The 21,423-nt window shown below is 37.8% G+C and overlaps 1 protein-coding gene across 1 annotated transcript; it reads left to right on the top strand.

The window, feature by feature from the left end:
- The first annotated feature begins 1,026 nt into the window (after positions 1-1,026).
- Positions 1,027-15,352, top strand: LOC141433656 (catalase-like). The gene is made up of 3 exons (XM_074095759.1): positions 1,027-1,096; positions 10,014-10,147; positions 13,704-15,352. Exons 1-3 carry the CDS (start codon positions 1,027-1,029, stop codon positions 15,279-15,281), a joined length of 1,782 nt encoding a protein of 593 aa, XP_073951860.1. The 3' UTR covers positions 15,282-15,352.
- The last annotated feature ends 6,071 nt before the right edge of the window (positions 15,353-21,423 follow it).

Genomic DNA, 21,423 nt, shown 5'->3' with positions numbered 1-21,423 from the left:
AGTCAAAAAGTTTTCTCGCAATCTCCGCTCTTTCCCGCAAGTATTTTAATCTAACTTCCTATCTTATGAACTCACAAAACTATTTACTTGCGCGTAAACTCCTCAGACTGATCGCTGTTTCGGAATGTTAGAAATAACTCGAAATATTGTTCAAGAGTCACGCTTGACTTGGATTCGAAGTATACCAGGATGCTGTGCGGAAATCGGAAAACAGCGCTATATTCTTCCTTCCAGTTGCTGTCCAAATGGAGACGCTAGAGGTGGGGGGAGAGTTTTTTTTCAACTAGCTGTTGCCCGCGACTCACTATGCGAATCCAATCGCTATTCCGCGGGATCTATGTAATTTTCTTCAAAGTCAAAGTCAAAGTGTCAAAATATCTTTATTCAATTTAGGCAAGCACTTATGACTGTCAAAAAATCTACCACCGGTTGAAGACTATCCGATGTCGTTTCCATTGTCTCAAACTACTTCCGTCTCTAGTTTCATCATATCGAATGCGGTTTAAGCGTGAAGAGGTCAAACAGAGTCACTTTCGCATTTCTAATATTAGTGATGATAATGATCCGACTGATTTCGGCCATGGCGACCACTTCGACTCCTAGTTATTTGTTTGGCGCTCATGCGCTTTAAGATGGCTTACATAGCCTATCTTAGCTTAGCTAATATTAGTAAAGAAGGGTTTGATATTGTGAAGAAAGTAAGTCAATTAAATACAACACCGTTTCGATACCAATAGGCTTTTATATTACAGGAAATGCCCAAAATAAATATGTAATTCGCTTGGTACAAAAACGCTATCAAATAGCAGTTCTTCCAACAATGGACCCCCAAATGTAACAAAAACTGTTGGTTTTTGCACTCCAAACAAAACGTGTAAACGTCATTTCGTATGTAACGAAAGTCTGCTTCGAAACAAAAGGTTCATGCTTGAATAGGATTTAATAAAACGTAGCCACAGTCTAAATTCAGTAAGTCGTCTACAAACACCGGGTCAAATTTGCACACAAGCGCGTGTTGTTTGTGAAATGGAACTGTTGAAGAAGACCACAGAGTTAGCCACCGGTGGTACTCAACAAGTTGTGCTCGTCATAACGCGTATGATGAAGTGGAACGGATGATGAAACACCAGGACTCTACAAGCATTTTGACGTCTCTGCATTGAAAAAAAAAAACAATACTTTTTAAAAGGTGACGAGGAGTTGACAAAAAGCTATTGTAATTTGGATTAGCTATACAAAAGTGAGACAAAAATATAATTAAATATACTGAGCGGCAAAAAATCTGGCCCTCAAATGTATCCAGTACTAAATAGGTAATTTCGTTTGTAGTGGGCCAAATTTTTTTCCGCTGAGTATATTTAACCGACTCAAAAAACAGGAAAATAATTTTCTACCAGTTTCAATTCGGTGGCTCAGTGCGAGTCAATAGGAATGGATCTACTCTACTTACCTACTAGTATATAGCGTAATATAGGCTTCTATCACCTTGCTGGGTTTCGCTGAGGCACCGACTTCAAAGTGGACACTTTAAAACCGTTAAGAATAACACTTCGGTAGGTAGTATAAGGGCATAATTGTCTATATCTATAATAGTTAGTGTTTAGTTTTGTAACTAAGGGACCCCATACATCCCTGTTTTATTATTATTATTTTTTCTACTATTTTTACTCTAGTTTTTAAGTATTTTATGTTGAAAAAATGACTTTCTGACAAGTTTCTTGCGGCGCATTCTTCTTGGCAATGATGGTCTTTCTAAAAGATGGTAGTTTAAAAAATGACGTGTAAAAGTGCCAATTGCGGCCTATTTACTGAATAAATGTTAAAATATATTTTTATTCTTGTACTTTAATTCGCGAATAACAATTTAATTTAGTTAGCTGGTCGGGGCATTTTTAAGGTATACCAATGGCTTCTGTCACTCTCAGGGTTGCTCAAAAAAGTGTTCACTCTACGCCACTAGACTATTAAAAAAACCGGCCAAGAGCGTGTCGGATACGCCCGAAATAGGGTTCCGGAGCCATCATGAAAAAAAAAATAATATTTTTCTAAGGATTTCGTATTTTGTACGAAATATTCCAAGTTCAGGTATATTTTATACCTTAGGTTGCTATTTACTCTTAAACTACTAATAATTCTTAAGAAAACTTAACCTTTATAGTTTTCCTTGTAAGTTTGATATACTTACTACCATCCTGAATTTTTTTCACCCGCCGGTTTAGATTTTGGAGGGGGGGGGGCGCTCGATTTTAATGATAATTTGCACTTTAAAGTTGAATATTTTGCAAAAAAAACTGAATCGAAAATTCGTTTTAGCAACCCTCTAATGGTTTTAAAAGACGATGAGAAAAAAAAATCACTTTACGCCTATGGGAGGTATTTAAATTAAATTTTATTTTTTATTTTTTATTAAGTATACCATTTTGTCGGCATAGTTTACATATATATTCGTGCAAAATTACAGCATTCTAGCATTGATAGTCTCTGAGCAAAGCCGCGGACGGACAGACAGACAGACATGGCGAAACTATAAGGGTTCCGTTTTTGCCATTTCGGCTCCGGAATCCTAAAAATGATCATCATCATCATCAGCCGAAAGATGTCCACTGCAGAACAAAGGCCTCCCCCGGAATGTCACAATGAACGACAAATCGCCACTTGCATCCACTGATAGAAAAAATAGCCGTTAGTAGAAAATTATAGCTCTAATAAATAATGAAAGCTGCTCAAAAGCTGTAGTTTACTTTATTTTACCACCTTCTAAAAGCCTCGATCGAATGGCGAGTATAACCTGCAATACCCCTGGTGTTGCAGATGTTTATGGGCGGTGGTGATCTCTTACCATCAGGAGACCCACTTGCTCGTTTGCCATCCAGCCGAATAATATAAAAAAAAACCGCAGTTTCATGGCTCGTCGGTAAAACTCGCTGGTATATTATTGTAATACTGCGGTTATAAGTAAGTTCGTACCAACAAGCCTGGCTCCCGGGTTAATATGTTTTTAGGGTTCCGCACCTAAAAGAAAAAAGGAACCTTTATAGGACGATTATATGGTCTTATCTCTCTGTCCGTTTGTCAAGACGGAGCGCGTGGAGCGTGGGGTTATTAGATAAGCGGAATTTAATATCAAATAGTCAGTCCAGGCCGTGGTGGCCATAGAGTAACTTATATATTGGGAGAGTGGTGGCCGAGTGGTTTGACGTATGGCCTCTCAAGCAGAGGATCGTGGGTTCAAACCCCGGCTCGCACCTCTGAGTTTTTCCAAGTTCATGTGCGGAATTACATTTGAAATTTACCACGAGCTTTACGGTGAAGGAAAACATCGTGAGGAAACCTGCGAAGCAATTCAATGGTGTGTGTGAAGTTGCCAATCCGCACTGGGCCCGCGTGGGACGTATATAGGCTGGGATTATGGACTCCGCTTAACACATTCAGTGCTAAGAACCCGCTGGGCGCGTTCTCTGTTCGTAGGCAGTTTCGCTACAAAGCGGAAAAAAGCTGCTACGCGCTACGATTAGCGAGATGAGGGTTGAAAGAGATAGTGAATGCGACTGCAAACGTCAGCGCGTTACACAATACGGCCACTGGATTGCAGCCCAAAAAGCTTTTCCGTAGATTCACCTCTGAAGATGGTGCATTCCAAAAACAATATAAGGAAATGATAGAACAACCGAACGCGTAGGGGTTCTAAATATATTTAACGGCGGTCCGACCCCTGACGCCGAAGTTGGCTCTGTTTCCGCTCAACCCTTGGCGGGACGTGACTGACGTAAGTGCCGACGCAGCATGGTACACTGCGAGTACTCTTTACGTTTAGCTGGCCTTTTTAAACATATAAATTTAATATAAGCTTAGCAATCAGATCGTCAATATACAGGTTGTCTCTGCCTATATGGGGCTTTAAATTCTAGGTTCGTTTTTCGTGAAGATTGGAGGAGGCCTTTGCTACGTGGCAAACGGACATGCAAAAAATTAACAAAAGTGAATAAATACATTCTATATATTCTTGTAATGTTACATGCTGTCTGATTAAAGGCTTATACAGTGTGTGGCCCAGAACTGGGGATAATATTAAAACAGAGGCTCTATAGATCACCGGTAATTGGATCATCAAGTCCCACTTAATTAAAATCAAAACTTAACTTTCGGTTTTTTTCCAACAAACTTAATCGTAAATTTAAAGTACGCCACCCTAGAACCCAACTGACGTCGCCTGTCACGCTATAAATATCAAATATTTTGCTTTACATTGCTTCTTCGAAGTGTAATAAAATAAAAAACAAAAAATATTTTTAAAAGTCGCTGAACTAATGTCGTTCAGTTTGACGAGTAAGATATCTCTTTTAATTATTTGCCCGTGTAACAGGCCACACCCAGTATATTTATAATATTGACAAGCGGGGGCGGTAGTACCAACTTTGAATACCAAGTTTCAGATTCCCCTGGCCCAGCAGCGTGCACTCACCATTAAGCCGCATGCGTGCCCTGACCAGGCCTCAGCGAACTTGTGATTGCCCTCAAGTTTACCAACTCGTTACGATAAGAAGTTGATTGTTGCAATGTTTAATCATCATCATTATACAATTTTTTTCCCGACTGCCTGAAGGCGGGTTGTTTTTTGAGCGCACCTATGTTTGTATGTCCTCCTATGTACGTGTATTCCTTTGAATCTTTGTAGCATAAACGGTTGTTTCCGCGAAAAAATATGGAGGGCTATATATTTTTTTTATTGTTACAATTTCAGCATCAAATTAAAGATAATAATTAGCCCATTCCAAACAAATTTAGCACTTCGCTACTATTTTCACAGGAACATAAAGAAAATCTTAAACCTGACTGCTTTATAATTCGTCAAAAAACCAAGCTTATTAGTTTATTAGTCTAGAACTCTTTTAAGTAACTTAAACTTCAACAGTCGGGACTTTTTGAGTAGGGAATTTTTGAGCTGGTCACGAGTCACGATTTCACAGGGGCCCGACTAGGTACAGTCAGCATTAAAAGTACCGGATCACTTTTTTACTTTGACGTTTTAACACATTTGACAAATTTGTATGGTGTTAAGTACGTTGCTGTAAAACGACAAAGTACAAAAGTATGTAGCTAATTTTGATGCTGACCATACTAGAAATAGTTTTTTCCTTGCTAGTTTTTATTTAATTTTTCAAGGCGATCGGGTTTTCGTTTTCACCTTGTGCTTCGTTCTCCAGCACCCTCCAGCACCAGTTTTATTTTCGATATTTTTTAAGCGTTTTCATTCCAGACATTAAAAATATAACAAACATCTTAAATCTGCACAAGTTTTAGTCATATGATTCCATGCAACCGCAGCAAGGTAGATTATTATAGAAGTGTGAACACATGCCTACGACGTAAATGTACCAGATGCTGCCTTCCATTACGCGAAACATTAAGAATATTTTATGATGCCATTAACGCAGCTAGTAGTAATATGTTTAGAGAATATTATACTCTTTTATATTATACCTATGTATAACATAGGTTTGTTTAGGTTAGGTATACACGTAGAAAATTTTAAGGTAAACTATCACTCCAGAGCGAAGGTATTTGCAGAAATTTAGGGAATAATGGAAGTTAAAGACAATTTTGTATAAAGTTTGAAAAATTGATCTTTAAATCAATAATAAATTAATAATTAACTAATAATTAGTGCCTCTGTTTGTTTCGTTCGAATAGACGGAGACGGCATCACATTTATCCGTCAAATAAAATTAATCAATGTGTGGTGAAATGTAATTGAGTGAGATTATAATCTGATATTAAATAGATACAATTCAGTTATGTGAAAGTTTGATAAACAAAAAAAAATATTCCACAATTATTGCCTGTTTTTTGATTTTCTACAAGCCTTTGTTTAATTGTCCTATTTGTTGTCGTTATTTTTTGTAACGGTCAAATCTTGCAAGTTAATTTTCATTCATTTCCGTGGTCAGATTAACTTGAAATTTACCTAGTATTTTTGGTATTCTGGTAACTAGGCGACTCCAGGTTTTGACGCATACGTACGTTTCTTGTTTTTGTCTTTCAAATATATTTCCACAATTGGATATCAATTATTATGCATCCTTCGTACCTCAGTGCTTTTTTTTTTAACCCAAATAGGGGCTCATTGCAAACGAGAGGATTGTAAGAGTGAGGTGGATAAATCAATCTCTGGTTAGAGTCACGTAGAGGTATTTTCTCATTGCTATGTCTGAGATTTTGTAGAGCTACTATAAGAGCCTTATCACACTGGCGATTTTAGTAGGAAGCGAAACGAGCACGCAACGATTTCTCTGCGAGGGCGTAACGATATCGCTGCGATGGCGACGATTTCGCTACGTGCGCGTAGCGAGTTAGCCGCATTATAGCGCCAAAAATGATATATTGTACACTCTTGTACACAATAATAATGCGTTGCGCTTGAGCAGGTTACCTTAAGAGTTTTCCTTCACCGAAAGTTTGTGGTAAATTTCAAACGTAAAGCTCACTGATTCAGTAACTTCACTTTGGCCGTAAACATACAAAATGAGGTGAAAACAATGTGTATTTTTACCCAAAAAATAAAAATGGTAATGCAATCCTTAAATCACAGAGCCACTTTTCAATTCAACCTGCCTAATCAATATTCCGAAATCTATTTGCATTTGCTTTATCCATTCATTAGCATTTCATTCGATTTTCCAATTTTTCATTCGTTTTCCATCGCGAGATGGACGGTACAAGACGGTATGCAAAGTAGATCGTTTTAACCTGATTTGATTTGGATAAAAGATAGATTAAGCTTCAATCTTGTAAAACTAGTCTTCAGATTTGTTTTTTTTTGCAATTTTCTTTTAGTTGCAATGTAGAATCCAAACGACATTGCACGGGACAATGTCAATAGACCCGACGACTGATTTTTCGAAAATACCATTCGAAAGTATTGAATCTGTATATGGCTAATTTTTTTTATAAAGCATATGTTATATGCAAATATATTAATAAAATAGTACAATTGTCTACTTTTTTGTACAATTATTCCTAAGTTTCATGAAAACAAAAAATAATTAACTAAATAGTTACAGCGTTCTGAAGTTATGCGCTTATATACACATCGGGAAATTATGTTTAATTCATGGTTTATTGACTGTTGCCCGCGATTTCGTCTTTGAAGAGTTCTAAAATCGCTATCCCGCGGGAATTAAGCAATTTTCTAGGATAAAAACACTATCCTATCAAGTACCTATCGGCATACCAATTCTATCTAATTCGGTTCAGATATTATTGCATGAAAATAAAAAGAAGCTGTTGTTATCATCATCATTATCCTAGTCTGTATACGTCCCACTGCTGGGGACAGGCCTCCTCGCAGGATGAGAGGGCTTGGGCCGTAGTTTCCACTCGGGCTCAGTGCGGATTGGGAACTGTTGGGGTGTCCGAGGTTTTCAGTATTAGCACTTTGTATAAAAATGAAAACAAGGCTCACAGTTTAAAGAAAAAAATTACAGCATTTTAATTAATGTAAATATCATCATCCCAGCCTATATACGTCCCACTGCTGGGCACAGGCCTTCTCTCAGAACAAGAGGGCTTGGGCCATAGGTCGCACGCGGGCCCAGTGCGGATTGGGAACTTCGCACGCACCATTGAATGGCTTCGCAGGTTTGTAAATGTAAATATCAAGGGGCAAAATTGTGTTTCATTCGATTTGTCACTTTGTTTGTTGTTGTAGTACTTGTAGTACTCGTACCTTCGTAAAAATGTTTCACTTAGCGACAGTAGCTTTTCTCGCTCCGCTAAATAGACGGATCTACGGCGACAGACAGCCTCCGTCTGTCCTTAATTTAATGCTGCCTTAGAACCCATGCACACTGGATTATTTTTGACGCGCAATACAATCCGCTTGTACCTAGAAATCTACAACATTTTGGTCGCTATCGGTTGCTTCACCTTTAAGTGGTTATATGAGCGCTCGAGTCTAATAGAGCCAACAATTTTCGCTCTTTTAGACTCCAAGTGCCGGCTAAGCACCAGCAGATGTTCCTGCACTCCGATTTCTGGCCAGAGGGCGTGGTCTTCCGTCGCTTTAGGAAAGCAAGGATAAAAATCCCTAAATAACTTTTTTGTTTTTAATGTCTTTTTGTGTTTTTTTTTATTGTAAGTATAATTTGAATTATACAGCGCATTGGTTTTACTGTAATGCTGTAATTTTTTATTGGCAAATAAATAAATAAAAATAAATAATAAATAAATAAATGATTCTCTAAACCTCGAAATCTCTTCCGCGGCGCTATTGCTGTGCTAGGCAGACAATCATAATTTGGCCGGTTCGATTGCAGGAATGATAAAGAGTTGGTGTCTTTGAACGTGTATTGACGTCGTAATAAGTGGCGGATTCAGGAAAGGGGAGAGGATTAAGGGGCTTAATCTCCATAATAATATATAATAATAATTAGACGATTAGACCAACGGATGGCCAAGTAGTTAGAGAACCTGACTATGAAGCTTGATGTCCCGGGTTCAATTCTCCGCCCGGGCAGATATTTGTATGAATAATACGAATGTTTGTTCTCTGGTCTTGGATGTTTGATATGTATTTAAGTATGTATTTATCCATAGTACTAGCTTTGCTTAGTTTGGAACTAGGTCAATTGGTGTCAAGTGTCGTATGATATTTATTTATTTTATATAGTTTTACCATAAGCTGTTCAATGAAGGACAACGTCTTGAGTTAACCTGAAGTTCCCAGCACGCCGGGACGTATGTAGTATGTATGTACATATGTAGATCGGACCTTGGCAAGGCGGCTAAGTTATCTAGTGTGAAAGCTCTCTTATTTTATAGGCAGAGTGTTTTTGTCTCCCTAATAGAGTGAGCAAACGAATGAGGTCACGCTTAATGCGGTTACGTCATTTAATTTCATTTGATACCTATTAATGGGGATGTGTTCAAGAATTAACGACGTATCGTGTGATAGGAATAGGGTAGGGTATCCTACTAATACCTAATAGTAATATGTAACTAATAGTTCCTATCCTACTAATGTGTAGGTACGCGCGCGCGGTGTGTGTGTGTGTGTGTGTGTGTGTGTGTGTGTGTGTGAGATATAATACAAGAATACATTGCAATACATTCAGGGTGACATCGGTCGGAGACGTAACCAGAAACTACTTTTTTAGGCTCGTTCATTTATAGCTACCTATTTACATGCACTAGCCCTTATACGAAACAAAAGCCGTTTATTTTTTGTTAAAACCATCTAATCTAATTTAAGAGATTTTTTGAGAGATGTTATATAAGGGGGGGGGGGAGAAACTAAAAAAACCAAAGAAATACTAGTTCGAATCCTATCTGGAACCTTTTTTTTAAAGATCTTTTACTTTGTTGCAAACTTTCTTTGTTTTTTATTAGTTACCAAACGTTTCCTAATAGAAACAAAACATACCTAGTTGCAACATTGTTTGGTAAGTAATTATGTGCGTGCGGCTGAGCAATTTGTAGTTAATTAATTACAACTTTATGTCTATTTTTGCCTCTACCCGCGGCTTCGCTCGCAAGTCTAGTAGTTGGGACAAAATTTCGGAATTTTACGATATATACTTGGGATTTACTAAAAATTCGAACTTTTGGAAAGTAGCCTATTTGTTATTATCATGTTGACAGGTGTCTATGGGTGGCGGTGAATACTTGCCATCAGGTGACCCCATGCTCGTTTACCCCCTGTTACATAAAAAAATAACTAAGTACGGACGGGCCCAGTAAAAAAATTTCCAAGAATATCCATATAGACAGAACGCAATACATTAACATACATAAACAGTGTCTTACAATGTATCTATTGCAGGAAAACACAAATCAATAATCAATTATGTACTACATAATGCAGTTATTATAGTTTTATGACCAGTTTTATTATCAATAAATAATATCAAGTCGAAATTTAAAGGATGAATAGCATTTAAATGACCTTAAAGTAATAATTACTTATTCCACCGCGTATAAAAGGTAATTTAAATTTGCGTATGCACACTTTTCAGCCATGAAGCGTGTGGTTTGTTGCCTTTTTTCAGTTCTGTTATTGAAAAAGGGCAGTGGTATTGAGCATTGGAATGCTACTCTGGACTTGGATCCCGCTTCCCGGCAATTGCTGGATTTTAAATTAGAGCACCCGGTAAGAGATTTTATACCTTTTAAATATGAATGTTTCTAGGTCTTTTATTTTAATTGATTTGATGTGTTTTACTAATCTAGTTTTTTGTAAGTACTATAATATGTAAACTAATAGTTTTATACACGATTTTTGGAATTTTTCGAAAAGTTTTACATATAAACTTGCGAAAAAGTCCAAAAATCATGTACAAAACTTTAATTCGGCATTCGGTTTCGGGTTTATGTAAATATGATCATGACATTCACTTCCGTATTATTTTGTTTCCCATAAAAACATTTTTCATACATAATCTAATTTGCCACAACAACGTCAGCCATAAAATATTCTGGAACCGTGCTAATTTCAGGTTATTTTTAATGTCATCTTACAGAATGTTCTAGGTAAGATTATGCTAGTTTAATAACAATTCTGAAAAAGAAATATTTCAGAGTAAAATCACTTCATCTATATCTATACTAATATACTATACTAATACTAATATATTACAGAGATGAAAGATTTGGAGTTTTGTATTTTTAGACGTTTTTACGAATCAACTCAAAAACTGATAGACATATTTTAAAAATTCTTTCACTATTAGCATGCTAAGAAGTGCCATAGGCTATATAGATATAGTAATAAATTACCAGAAAAAATTAGGGTTCCGTACTAAAACTTTCATAATGTAACTCAAAGTGTAAAAAAGTTGCCAAAACATCTTTCAACGCATGCGCTGTGGAAACTATTGATGATAGAACAAAAAATGTTCTACAATATTAGAGGATCTTGAAGATATTGATCTTCAAGAAACTTCGCGATATCACATGTCCAACTATTGTAGTTTTATGTCACTACAACTACTTTTTTACATTTTAAAAGTTAAATGAAATGCCGAATATAATGAACCCGCGACTTTAACCAGGCTTTCTTCATTCACTTTAAAAATAAATACTTACCGTGTGATATACGGCTGTGGAACGCCTTTGCAATAAAATTAGGGCGCACTAAGTCTGTGCCTAACTTTAAGTCGTAAGAACCAGTATTTGTAATCGGCTTTTAAATGTTTTATTTGTATCTAAAGTACTATTCAATGGAAAAAATCAATTGTGTAAACAAAGCAATTTTTCACGATTACTCCGTAGTTACTTGCATTTGAACGCCAATCCCGATCATATTCACATCTCAATGAGCTCACCACTGTTTTTAACAACCATTTTATCATTAAATAATCGTGTAAATATGTTAATTTTAAAGAATTAATTGGAAGACGAAAATCCGTTATATTTGTCAAATTGACATGATAATTTTTTCCTCACCGAAGTTGGTCTATGGTCGGTCTAGTCTCGGGAAATTTAGTGCTGTACCAACAAAATTAATTATTTGACTGAACCAACCTTACCTACCGATAATTATGGCTGGCTCTGCAAATTAATTTATTCGTAGATATTAATTATTTGTGTTAAGTTACACTATTTAATGAAGGTTTATAAAGGTTTCTAATCCTATCCTACTATCCTACTTCCTACTAATCCTACTGATATTATAAATGTGAAAGTTTGTGAGTGAGTGAGTGAATATGTTTGTTACTTCTTCACGCTGAAACGGCTTGGCTTTGGCGAAAAGTTAGATAACCTGGATTACAACATAGGATACTTTTTATCCCGATATTACCATGGGATAGGGATAAAATCTTGAAATAACAACCGCTCAGCTTAGAGTCATGAAAATTGGTATGTAGATAGTTTGACATCTGGAATAAAACATAGCCTACTTTTTATTTCGATATTCTCACGAGATAGGGATAAAATTTCGAACTAATAACCGCTGGGCTTAGAGTCATGAAATTTGACCATGATTGTTTTTAATGTAATGTCAATGAAAACAACGATTTAATTTTCGGGAATTCCCACGTCAATTTTTTAAAATCCCGGTATTTCAGCTGCTGGACCTAATGATTTACGTGTGCGAAGCCGCGGGTAAACACTAGTTGAACGATAAAATAGTATTTTAGTAGAAATTATGTACATTTCTATTTACTAGTATCATATTTACTGTGGAGTCCATTGTTGGACCAAAAAATCATTTTGAATCACTTCCCTGTGTCTACTCTCATTTCCCTGTCTTATGTAAATTTAAAAATGCCTCTTCTAAATTATATCGAAAATACAAACTGAGACATGGATGCACAGAAAAACCAGAAAAAGAGACCAGCGCTGGGAATCGAACCTAGGTCCTCAGCAATCCGTACTGCGTACTATAACCCCTACACCACCGTTGGACAGGAGTCAAGATACAAATTTCTCCTATGCACACATATCTCAGGTTGGCTTTTTCTACTACGCTACTTAAGCAGCAAAAAAATCTAAATTAATCCATATTTTAACTGACCCTTTCAATTCTAAAATACTCCATCATAAACCTTGGGGAAAATATACGTCAAAAAATACAAGTGGATATACATGTTTCACCATTTTAAAAATTCTACCCTTAAAGGGGTATAAAGGGGAGTGTAAGTTTTGAACATGAAGTGTAAGTTTGTATGGAAGAAACGTTAGGTATATATATTTGAAGATATAATTCTAAAACTTCTTGAAAATGCTATTAAACATTTTAAGTTAAAAGGGACATGGAAACATTGTGAATGACTCTTGAACAGGACTAAGAGAATACGTGATTAGCCATTTTTAAAAATTAAACTTAGGGATTACATTAAATAATGAAATATGAGTAAATTCAAAATAATTATTTACTGCTGATTGAAGTATCTTAAAGAGCATTCACATCACTAGAGCCAACGTCAGTCAGTCAGTCAGCCAGTCGTCAGTCAAGTGTCAATGTCAGTCACCACATTTGTTTACACAATTGATTTTTTCCATTGAATAGTACCGTACATGTTATGTTATATATATGCATTATGTATATTCTATGTAACTTTGAATGATCCTATACTCGCATGTTTTTATTTACACCATTATTTATTATCCTAACTAAAGTAACAAATGCGAATGTAAATATGTTTGTTTGTTAGTTACGCTTTTACGCTTAAACTACTGAAGCGATGGAGATGAGATGGAAACAGTTTGAGACTTTAAGAAGGTCATTTTAATTCGATAGTTTCATGCAGGGAAAATAGTATAGCTCCCATGGGCGCGCGAACGAATTCTTCGTAGACGAAGTCGTAGGCGACAGCTAGTATTAGCGTACAAGCACATTTGCGATCACAGGCCGGGAATACACAGGCTTGTAGCTCGTACATTTTCATGCAAGGAGCTTGCACGCTTGTCTCATCTTTGTATGAAGATTGACGTACGCGCGTCAGCTACTTGTACGAAAATGTGCGAGCTACTGGCATATGTATTTTCAACCTATCGCTATGCGCTACGCTCGTAACCAGTAATAGCTTTTTTCCGCTTTGTGGCGAAAACTGCCGACGAATAGAGAGCTTGACTGAATGTAATGGAATAAAATTAGCATGAATGCATGGATGTAGATATCAAATACGACGTGATTGCTTAGAGCCACGTGAGCTATCCTATTCTAATATTCCTATTTCAAAAAATTGTCAATTTTTTTTCAGCGACCTATAGGCGTCCTGACCACCAGCGCGGGAAAGCCAGTGGAAGTAAGAGAAACCGTCACGCTCAACACGGACCCATTCAGCAACGTATTCTTCTACGACCAGTTGTCGTCCTCAGACCATGAAAGGATCCCGGAACGTGTCGTCCATGCCAAAGGCACCGGCGCTTTCGGCTACTTCGAAGTCACCCACGATGTCTCAATGTACACTCACGCAGATGTGTTTAATGGAATCGGAAAGAAAACTCCCGTTTTTGGCCGGTTCTCAGTCGTAAATCAAGGATTAAGCGGAATAGATTTATCCAGAGAAGTCAGAGGCTTAGGCGCCAGATTCTATACCAATGAAGGTAATTTAGATCTAATCGGAGTAGCCGTCCCTGTCTTTCTCTTCAAGGACCCAAACCTTTTTAGTTCTACCACACACCATTTGAAGAGAAACCCCAAAACAAATCTATTCGATAACACGTATCGCACAGAAACTTTCACGCAAGAACCTGACAGTCTTCATGGTGTACTTTGGTTGTTGTCTGACTATGGTCAAACCAATGGTTATAGGAAGTGTGACTCATTCACACTTCATCCGTTTGAGGTGAATAATAAACACGGCGAGAGTTTCTTTGTGAAATTTAACTTCCGAAGCGAACAAGGAGTAGAGGTGCTTACTGAGGAGGCGGCGAGGGCTCTAAGCGCCACTGACCAAGACTACTCCACAAGAGACCTTTATAATGCAATAGCTGAAGGTAAATTCCCCTCTTGGCAGTTGGAGATGGATGTGATATCAAAGCATGACTTAACAAAGCTAAATTACAACCCTTTTGACTTAACCCGGCTGTGGGTAAACGGAACATATCACACCGTAACTATTGGACGCTTTGTACTGAACAGAAATCCCGAGAACATGTTTAAAGATGTGGAACAAGCTGCCTTGAATCCCGGCAACCTGGTCCCTGGTATTCCCGGGCCTCATGACGACATATTTAAGGCGCGCCTGTTCGCTTACCGTGACACACAAAACTACCGTTTGGGAATCAACCACAATAACATAGACGTCAACCGACCGAAGTATAGAAAAGTGTACACCCGTGATGGTTCTCCCCCAACAAAAGACAACATGAAAGACGCGCCCAATTACTATCAGAACTCATTCAACGGTCCAGTTCCATTTGTGAGTGTCGCGAGACCGCGAGAAAGGATAAAGATATATGACAGGAACGTAGTTGATCTGCAGTATTCTGCTGATTTCTATAGTAAATACATGGTTACTGAAGGTAAACGGAATAGGTTGGCTGCGAACATAGCTGGAATTTTAGTGACTGCTGTTCCTCTGGTACAAAAGGATGCTTTGAGGATGTTTCATCTGGTGGATCGCGATCTTGGACGGCGTGTTGCCATCGCGCTTGCAGCAGCCCAGGCCTCGCGTACTACCTCCCAACCTGTGCTGGTAAAGGTCGACGAATGCCCTACAACCTTCGATGTGGCTCCATCAAACTCAGCCGCAGCTGAACCTCCTGACTTGAAACTTGCTCCTAAACCTTTGGAAACTGTTCCTGATACTTTGGATCCCGTACCTAACGCTTAGCCAAATGATTATTTTCCTTTATTCCGTTACCATTCGTGTGACGTATAGCTCTGGTTAAAAACTTAATATCAATCAATCAATCAATAACCAACCAATGAAACCAATCAATGATTTTTTACTGTTTTTTCATTTTGTTTTCAACCAAACCAATCTTAATTTTCAAAACTTGTTTGTTGTGATGAATAAACATTGTCTCGCCTATGTGTTCTTATTTTATTATCATCTTCATCATCATCAGCCTATAGCAGTCCACTGATGGACATATGTAGGCCTCCCCCAAAGAGCGCCATTTCGCCCTGTCCTCGGCTAGACGCATCCAGCTTCTACCAGCAGCCCAGCCCAGTTAAAAACTATTATAATAACTACTTACTTACGTTACGAATTATACTTATATATACGAATATAGTAAGAATATATTTAGTTACCAGTATCTAGTCGTAGACCACTGACTGACCAGAAGCCAGTAAGCCGAGAAGTTCTGACACGGATATGGCGAAGGATTGAACACACGCTTCGAGGGTCGAATAATCACCTGCCCAAGCAGGGTCTCCATTGGCAATCTACTGGCAGAAGACGGCCAGGACGTCCTCGTACCACGTGGAGGCCATCAGTTGAGAAGGAGGCTGGCTCAATTGGTCTCGGCTGGGAAAGAGCTGGAAGATCGAGCCAAATGGATAACTCTTCTACGAGCCCTATGTCCCTAGTGAGGCATAACAGGAACACATCATCATCATCATCTAGTCGTAGATACCAATAAATTTGCATGAAACTCTCGGTGCGCGGGTCGGACTCGCACTTGGCCAGTTTTTTTAAGCCAGTGAAAATGTTTATTTGAATTCTTGCGAGAGTGTGGCCGGCCTTTAAACTGGAATGCATCGCCTGGAAGTTCCTTAGAGACCTTTATTGCTCAAGAAATTTATAGCACCTAAATAGACACGCATTATTCTATGCGACGCAAATTCTGTTAATTCGGAGAAGCAAAATTTCATTTAATCGCTTTTGCCACTTCCCCTCCGGTGAGACACACGGGCGCGGCGTTCGGGAATCACGATATCGCAGCGGTAAAAATCTGTAAGTGTATTTTTTATAGTTTTGTTTGTATGAAAAAGTCGTGGTAGTCTAGTAACTTGATCAGTGGCGTATAAAGATAACTCAGGAAACTCGGTGCTAAAAAATAATAATAATAACGGGCTATTTATAGATATGTACTACCTACAAATTTGTACGGAACAATCGGTGTGCAAGTCCGATCCACACTTGTTCGGTTTTATGTAATGTAAAAATTTGTTATTGTTCCAAATAAATATATTTTTCCGAAATGTAGGATTTCACTAAATTTCCTTGGGAATTCCCAAAAATTATATAAGTAAAGTAAAAATCTTTATTTGTAAACAAAAAGAATGCTACACATACAATAAATATAGTACATACAAACTAACACAAGTTTTAACTTGCACTGCGACAAAGATTGACTGCGATATGAAGACTGCGATATCGTGGTCTTCATTGACATTGCACTAAAAACAACTGATAATTTGCCAATTTTTTAAACTCAGCGGTTGAGATTTCGAAATATTATCCCGATGCCGTGGGAATGTTGACATAAAAAGATGCGTTAAAGTCTTGTTAAAGTAGTCTGTCTATTATAGTTATTTTGATCATGAAACTACCGTGAGACTCACTCATATTAAATGATAATATATCGAATATCATCATCAGCTTGAAGACGTCCACTGCTGGACAAAGGCCTGCCCCTTAGAACGCCACAATGAACAACAACTCGCCACTTGCACCCACCGGCCTCCCGCAACCCTCACGATGTCGTCAGTCCACCTGGTGGGAGGCCTGCCAACGCTTCGTCTTCCGGTTCGTGGTCGCCACTCGAGGACTTTTCTCCGCCAACGGTTATCTGTTCTTCGAGCGATGTGGCCTGCCCATTGCCACTTCAATTTGCATATTTTCCAGCTATGTCAGTGACTTTACGGGACGTCTTCCGGCTGATGATGATGATGATGATGATATCGAAGAACTCGCGGCTGACTGAAATCGAGTTTAGCTCGACATATTTCGGGCTAATCCGTTACCATTCATCTAGGAGCAACGCGACTCGGCGGCTGCTGCAACACGCGCACTGCGCGCCGCCGCTCACATGCATGTCTAGCTAAACTCTAATTCAGACGTCGTGAGTTATCCGATATAATCAATTTTCTATAGTTATTTTCCAGCTATCTACATTCATACCAAATTTCAACAAAGTCCATTCGTTCGTTTTTCTTTTGTTGTTACCTAGTCGTAAGTATATATAATGCACACACACCCACACACACACACTCATAAACTTTCGCATCATAGTTTCGCTTTAGTAGTTTTTTTTACTATTCGCCGATAAGCTAGTATTCGTCTTCGGCTGTGTGTAACACGTGTTAATTAGAATGAGAATAGGCCCCCGAATTTGTGACGGCACTCAGCGCTTCCTGCAGCGACTCGGTTATGTATTGAGATACTTACACGGACCATTTGTTCCGCTGTACCGCTTTCAGAGAAAAATCTGCACAGACTATTCCGGAATTTCCGGACAGATTACTATCTAATGTATGGGCAGAAAACATTTCCCAAAGTATCACATCCCAAAATATTTTACTCAAATTATCATTTTGGCAAAAAACCATTTGCCAAAACAACTTATCCACTCACTTGCTTTCGGTAACTAGAGCTACCAACTTTGACAACCTACAAATTGCTTCTGGTAGCCAGAGCTACCAGACGACCTTTATACGATTTTTGATTTTTAATCTGTGAAGGGCACTTTTGGAGCGGTTTAAACTATGTCCTAAACATACCCAAATAAGATAGCAACACATAAAAAAATTGGCAGCCAACATGATAGAACAAAAATATTTTTAAATAGCTGTCGTTCTCAACTTTGTGAAAAAGTGAAGTTGCGTGAAAGTGCACAGTGTTTTAAAAATGCCGTAAGTATTCAAATTTATATTTTACTATTAAAAGTATACATTAAACGATTCTGTGTTTATATATCTATCAGATTATAGCTATATTTCAGTCCCAATTAATAATTATGAATTATAATCTCACTTCAAAGTAGTTAAGACAGAGATTTTTTCGGTGACTTGCGATTGAAATGGCCAACATTTTGAAGAAAATAGAATATTTCTCGTAATATTCTAGTGATTAAAACAGTTTAAGTATTAAGTTTCATAAATAAACATAAAATCATTAACATCTATGACTTATTTACACAGGATTAGCGAATAAAACAAGTAACGGTCCATGTAAGTACGGGTACGGGTGATGGTAGCCGTAGCTGCCAAAAGCAATTTAGCCAACTACTCGTTTTGACATAGTAAGGCATGGAGCACACCAGACGCGCTGCGATCGCGTTTGGTACATTTTGTGATTTGTTCCTACTAATGTGTTAACAATGGTGTCAGACTAATCCCGGTGTTTCGCTTTTTAATATATGTATGTTTTATGTATTAAATATGTGGTCCTATCAAATCTCGAATGTTCAAAGAGTATAAGTATTTTGTAGAGATGAAAAAGAAAAAAAAGTTAATTATTTAATGAAATAAACTAACAATACAACCAACCTTTTACATATTAAAGAATATTATATATCTTTAAAAAAAAGTGGTGTTACATTATAATTCGAATACTGCTGGATTGATTTTCATGGCTTTTAATTTATTACATTTTTTTTTTAAGTTTTATAATAATACATTTTCACCTTTCTACCGGAATGGGAACTGGGACGGGAACAATAATTAATTAAAATCGTAAGCAATATTTACTACGAATAATTTATAAAGCACAACAACGCTTGCTGAGTCAGCTAATTATTTCATAAAATAAAAATCTTAAGTAAATGAGCTCAATTATTTGAGGCTGCTTATGTTTACTCATCTATTTAACAAGTGTATTCTTCATCGCATGTTTTTTAACTAATTTACTACTGTTGGTCATTTAATTAGGCTGTGTTTTGGGCTAATTAGTTGATAACTTTTAATAATCTAAAAATACACCATAATATGACCGTAAGTTTTGCAGTGACCAGATTTTTTTTAGTAGGTTACGCTAACAGCGACCATGGGGTAGAACAAAGTAATTATTGGTCAAAAAATATACTCTTGGCGGTTTTTACATAACCATAGTCTTGTATATTATATAAATTGGGTAAATAGAAAAAAGGCTGTTATTTACTCTTCTACTAAATTAATCAAATACTGCTTCTTCGGGTTCTTCATTTATATGTATGACGACTGAGGGGCTCTTAACAAATTTTACATTTGCGCGGAAAACAGTTAAGATTGCATTTTGAGCATCTTTTGTTTGGCGGAAAAGCAGTGCATGAGGTGTGTTTTTGTGCATGGGGTTTTATTTTTATGTAGGCTATTTTATATGATTTAAACAGACCAGTTAAATCAAAAAATAACGAAGACCAAAGACCACGCGGTCGTGGACGAGGACGAGGACGTGAACGAGGGCGAGGACGCGGGCGAGGACAGGGAAAGGGGTTAGCTCAGCCCAGAGAGCTATTTCCTCAAAGTTCATCACCAAGCCCACCATCACCGGGTCCAGGTCCTAGTTCCAGGTTAATTTAATTATTTACTTATACGTACCTACAGATTATCATGTCGTCACCACTTTCGAAAAACCTTGTAGCAACCTGATTGCAATAAATGAGACACGGCGGGAATTTGTATGTAAATATATATTTTTTTAGATCATATGAAGAAGAAAAAGTGGTAATCTTAAAACGGCTCGCCGACACCAAAAAAAGATTAAACGCTATTCCGTCAGAGACCCGTAATACCTATGTGGCCAAGAAGAGGGAGAAGCAGCTGGAGAGGTTCTTGCTGCCAGACGCCCCTCCTCGCAAGCAGACGAGGTAAGATATCTAAAACTACAGTTATACATATTTATTAACATTGCGGTATACACTGAAGTAACTGTATTAAAATATAACAATTATGTTTTAGGAAACAGTCGCCCAATAGAAGCGAGTGCCGGTTAATGCCTGGGTCTCCGGCGACACCTCCAGCTCGGAAGCTTATGCCGTGGGAGATAATGTAAGATGTTTGTATATGACACCGTATAATTGTAACTCCGCGAGAATATAAATAGCGCGCGAGATTATAAACTGACGGATTGGTTACTTACGTTAGATTACAATCTCGCGTGTTAGATTATAAACCTATGGGTGTTTACAATCTTATGGTGACATAAGGTATATGTACAATGTGCTGCAGAATTGCTTGACCATTATCTTATTACTGAATTCATTTATAAATAATTGGCCATGCATTTGTGCAGCCCATAATATAAAGTAATTAAATTTGCTTTCATAATGCTTTTTACGTCACCCTAGGCCGTAATTGGGATTTTCTGCCCAAAAGGAGAAAATCTCACTTCCTGGCCGAGACAAGACGCAACTTTATATCAACCGCAGGCGGTAACTAGTAAAGAATCCGATCCGAAGGTGAAGGCCACAAACACCTGCGATCCGGGACATATACTAATTCACCGCCCTAGGTATGGTAATGTACTATAATCAATTCACGTTTATATATTTTGCCTACAGAGAAGATGACCCTGCCTGCAACGAATTGGCGACTACGCCTCGCCAGCAAAGGCTCGAGGCAGAATGTGATACCCCAACTAGGTGATTTTGGTTTTTAGATGCTGTTTTTATTGTTTTGTTAGCAAGTTTTAAAAAATACAAACTTCATGCGTTTTTTAACTTTTGCAGCGTTTTAAGTTTAGATAGTGCCGTAGAAGTCCCGGGCTTCTCACCCCTGCGTGTTGACTGGACTACAGGCAATCTGAGTATGTTGTGTTTACTCTGACCCTAGTGAACGATTCTCGATTTTTTATGATCAATGCTAATTTTGAATTATATTTTAGGAAAACAAACACCGGTCACACCGGCAACGCACAGGTCCCAAAAACCGGGCCCTTCAAAGGCCAATTCAAATGAGAGTAAGTGCACGCAAATACACGAGTATTATTTCCTTGACATATCGATTTCTTATGATTTTTCTAATTTTGAATTGTATTTCAGGGAACAAAACGCTCGTCAAACTCACACCGTCCACGCTAAGGACACAAAAACCTGGCCCTTCAA

Source organism: Choristoneura fumiferana, chromosome 12 (genome assembly GCF_025370935.1).
Source record: "Choristoneura fumiferana chromosome 12, NRCan_CFum_1, whole genome shotgun sequence".
Classification (NCBI taxonomy): domain Eukaryota; kingdom Metazoa; phylum Arthropoda; class Insecta; order Lepidoptera; family Tortricidae; genus Choristoneura; species Choristoneura fumiferana.
The sequence above is the reverse complement of the archived record's forward strand: the minus strand, read 5'-3'. Positions and strand labels throughout refer to the sequence as shown.

Excerpts from the sequence above, each read along its gene's own strand:
- LOC141433656 (XM_074095759.1), top strand. The coding sequence starts at position 1,027 with ATGGAACTGTTGAAGAAGACCACAGAGTTAGCCACCGGTGGTACTCAA. Across the intron at positions 1,097-10,013 it reads AGTTGTGCTCGTCATAACGC|CCATGAAGCGTGTGGTTTGT; the intron begins GTATGATGAAGT and ends CACACTTTTCAG. Across the intron at positions 10,148-13,703 it reads ATTTTAAATTAGAGCACCCG|CGACCTATAGGCGTCCTGAC; the intron begins GTAAGAGATTTT and ends ATTTTTTTTCAG.